We start from the raw sequence: 1,880 nt of genomic DNA on the forward strand, positions 1-1,880 counted from the left end.
TAGACTTTGCTTACCTTCCCAATGTGTCTCTCTCACTCAGCTTTCTGTTTTCTCTCATATGAATATGATATTCTCTCCTCGTTTCCAGCTGATTAAGAAATAACACTAAACAATTGTCTCCTCACTATCAGATTCCCACTAAATCTCCTCTCTTGTCCATTTTCATCTCTCTCTTTTCTCCCTGTTCCTGTCTCTGTTTTTAGGTGGGGCTGTTCACCTTCTTTTTTGTCATGATTCTCTTTTTCTTGGCCCCCTTTTACTCCCACAATCCCTGACAATTTCACCTCTCTAAACTAACCATATAACCCTTCTTCCCCCATTTCACTTATCACTCCTTCCTCCATTTCCAAACCCATCTTTCTCTCAATACAACTACTACTACAGATGAAGACAATAATGGCCAAAACCCCTCACGACTCTTCTTTTTCTTTCTCCAGACGTTACTTCACCTGGAAAAAGAAACTTGTTGAAGATGATCATCATCAATATGATGATGATGATGAAGAAATCTTAACTTTCAATTCCTCCTCCCATTTCATATCCGAGGATGAATTCAATCAAATACCTGCACAAGTAATAACTACTCCATCATCAAGGAAAAACCTTCCACTCATGGTCTCCAAACTCCGATCTGCTCTTTCTGTTTTCACCAAGCCCAGATCAATCCATCGTTCTGGTTTAGGGACCAAATTAGTAGGGACCCTTTTCGGCTACCGACGAGGTCATGTTCAATTTGCATTTCAAGAGGATGCAAAGGTGAATCCAGGTTTCTTAATAGAGCTAGCAATGCCAACGAGTGTTCTAATAAGGGAAATGGCATCTGGGTTAGTCAGAATTGCCTTAGAATGTGAGAAGAAGCAGCATCAGAAGAAGAAGAAACTGGTGGATGAGTGTCTATGGAGGACTTATTGTAATGGAAAGAAATGTGGGTATGCAATCAAAAGAGAATGTGGTCCTGAGGAATGGAAGGTTTTGAAAGCTGTGGAGCCTATTTCAATGGGTGCAGGTGTTTTACCTGGAAATGAAGATGGGTCTGATTTGGGTGAACTCATGTATATGAGAGCTAGATTTGAGAGAGTTGTGGGATCTAAAGATTCTGAGGCTTTTTATATGATGAATCCTGATGGTTCTTCTGGTCCTGAACTTAGTGTTTATTTGCTTAGAGTTTAGGTCTCTCTTTTTCTTTTATGGATTATCTTCTTATAATTGATGTTTTAATTAGTTTGATTAAGTTGTTGAAGATTTTTAAATCTTTCAATTGATGGGATGAAGCTAATGTGGTACGATAGATGGTTTTTGGGGTACATTTTATATGTATAGGGCCTTACCCCTTTTTTGTTATTGTTTGATGGTGGAAATTGTTCTGGATTTCTGAATTCTGAAGAAATGTATCATATTCCACTTTGGGAAGTTGTTGTTGCTTAACATACTTAATTAATATGAATCTGTCATGTTTCTAATTTTTGTTTGTTTTTCTTTTCAAATGGCTCAATACATAAAGATATAATTTGTAATTCTTCAGATCATCTAATTGAGTCCTTTAACTTTCTATCCTTTCATTATTTCTCTAAATTCACCTCAGAGAACAAGGAGACATTTTGATAAGTTAAACGTATATCATTTTAAACTAATTAATTGAGTTAATAGATTTTTATAATAACTTCAAGGGAAATTTACAAAACAATAAATCAAACATATACATTCAAAATGCGTTCGAAAATCATCATTCTACCATTAACATTAACCCTAATTAAATATAACACATTAAATCCATGCTCAATCACAAGAATATCAAAACCTTTCCGAAATACATAATGCAAAAAAACCCAAAGAGATAGATGAAACTTATATTTGATTTGGTGTTATCAACCTTTTGCATC

At 35.4% G+C, this 1,880-nt stretch overlaps 1 protein-coding gene across 1 annotated transcript; it reads left to right on the forward strand.

Annotated features, from left to right (window-relative positions):
• Window positions 1-1,404, forward strand: LOC136205724 (protein MIZU-KUSSEI 1). The gene has a single exon (XM_065996496.1). The coding sequence runs from the start codon at window positions 385-387 to the stop codon at window positions 1,168-1,170; it is 786 nt and encodes a 261-aa protein (XP_065852568.1). The 5' UTR covers window positions 1-384; the 3' UTR covers window positions 1,171-1,404.
• Window positions 1,405-1,880: the final 476 nt, after the last annotated feature.

The sequence above is a fragment of the Euphorbia lathyris genome, chromosome 1 (assembly GCF_963576675.1).
Source record: "Euphorbia lathyris chromosome 1, ddEupLath1.1, whole genome shotgun sequence".
Classification (NCBI taxonomy): Eukaryota; Viridiplantae; Streptophyta; class Magnoliopsida; order Malpighiales; family Euphorbiaceae; genus Euphorbia; species Euphorbia lathyris.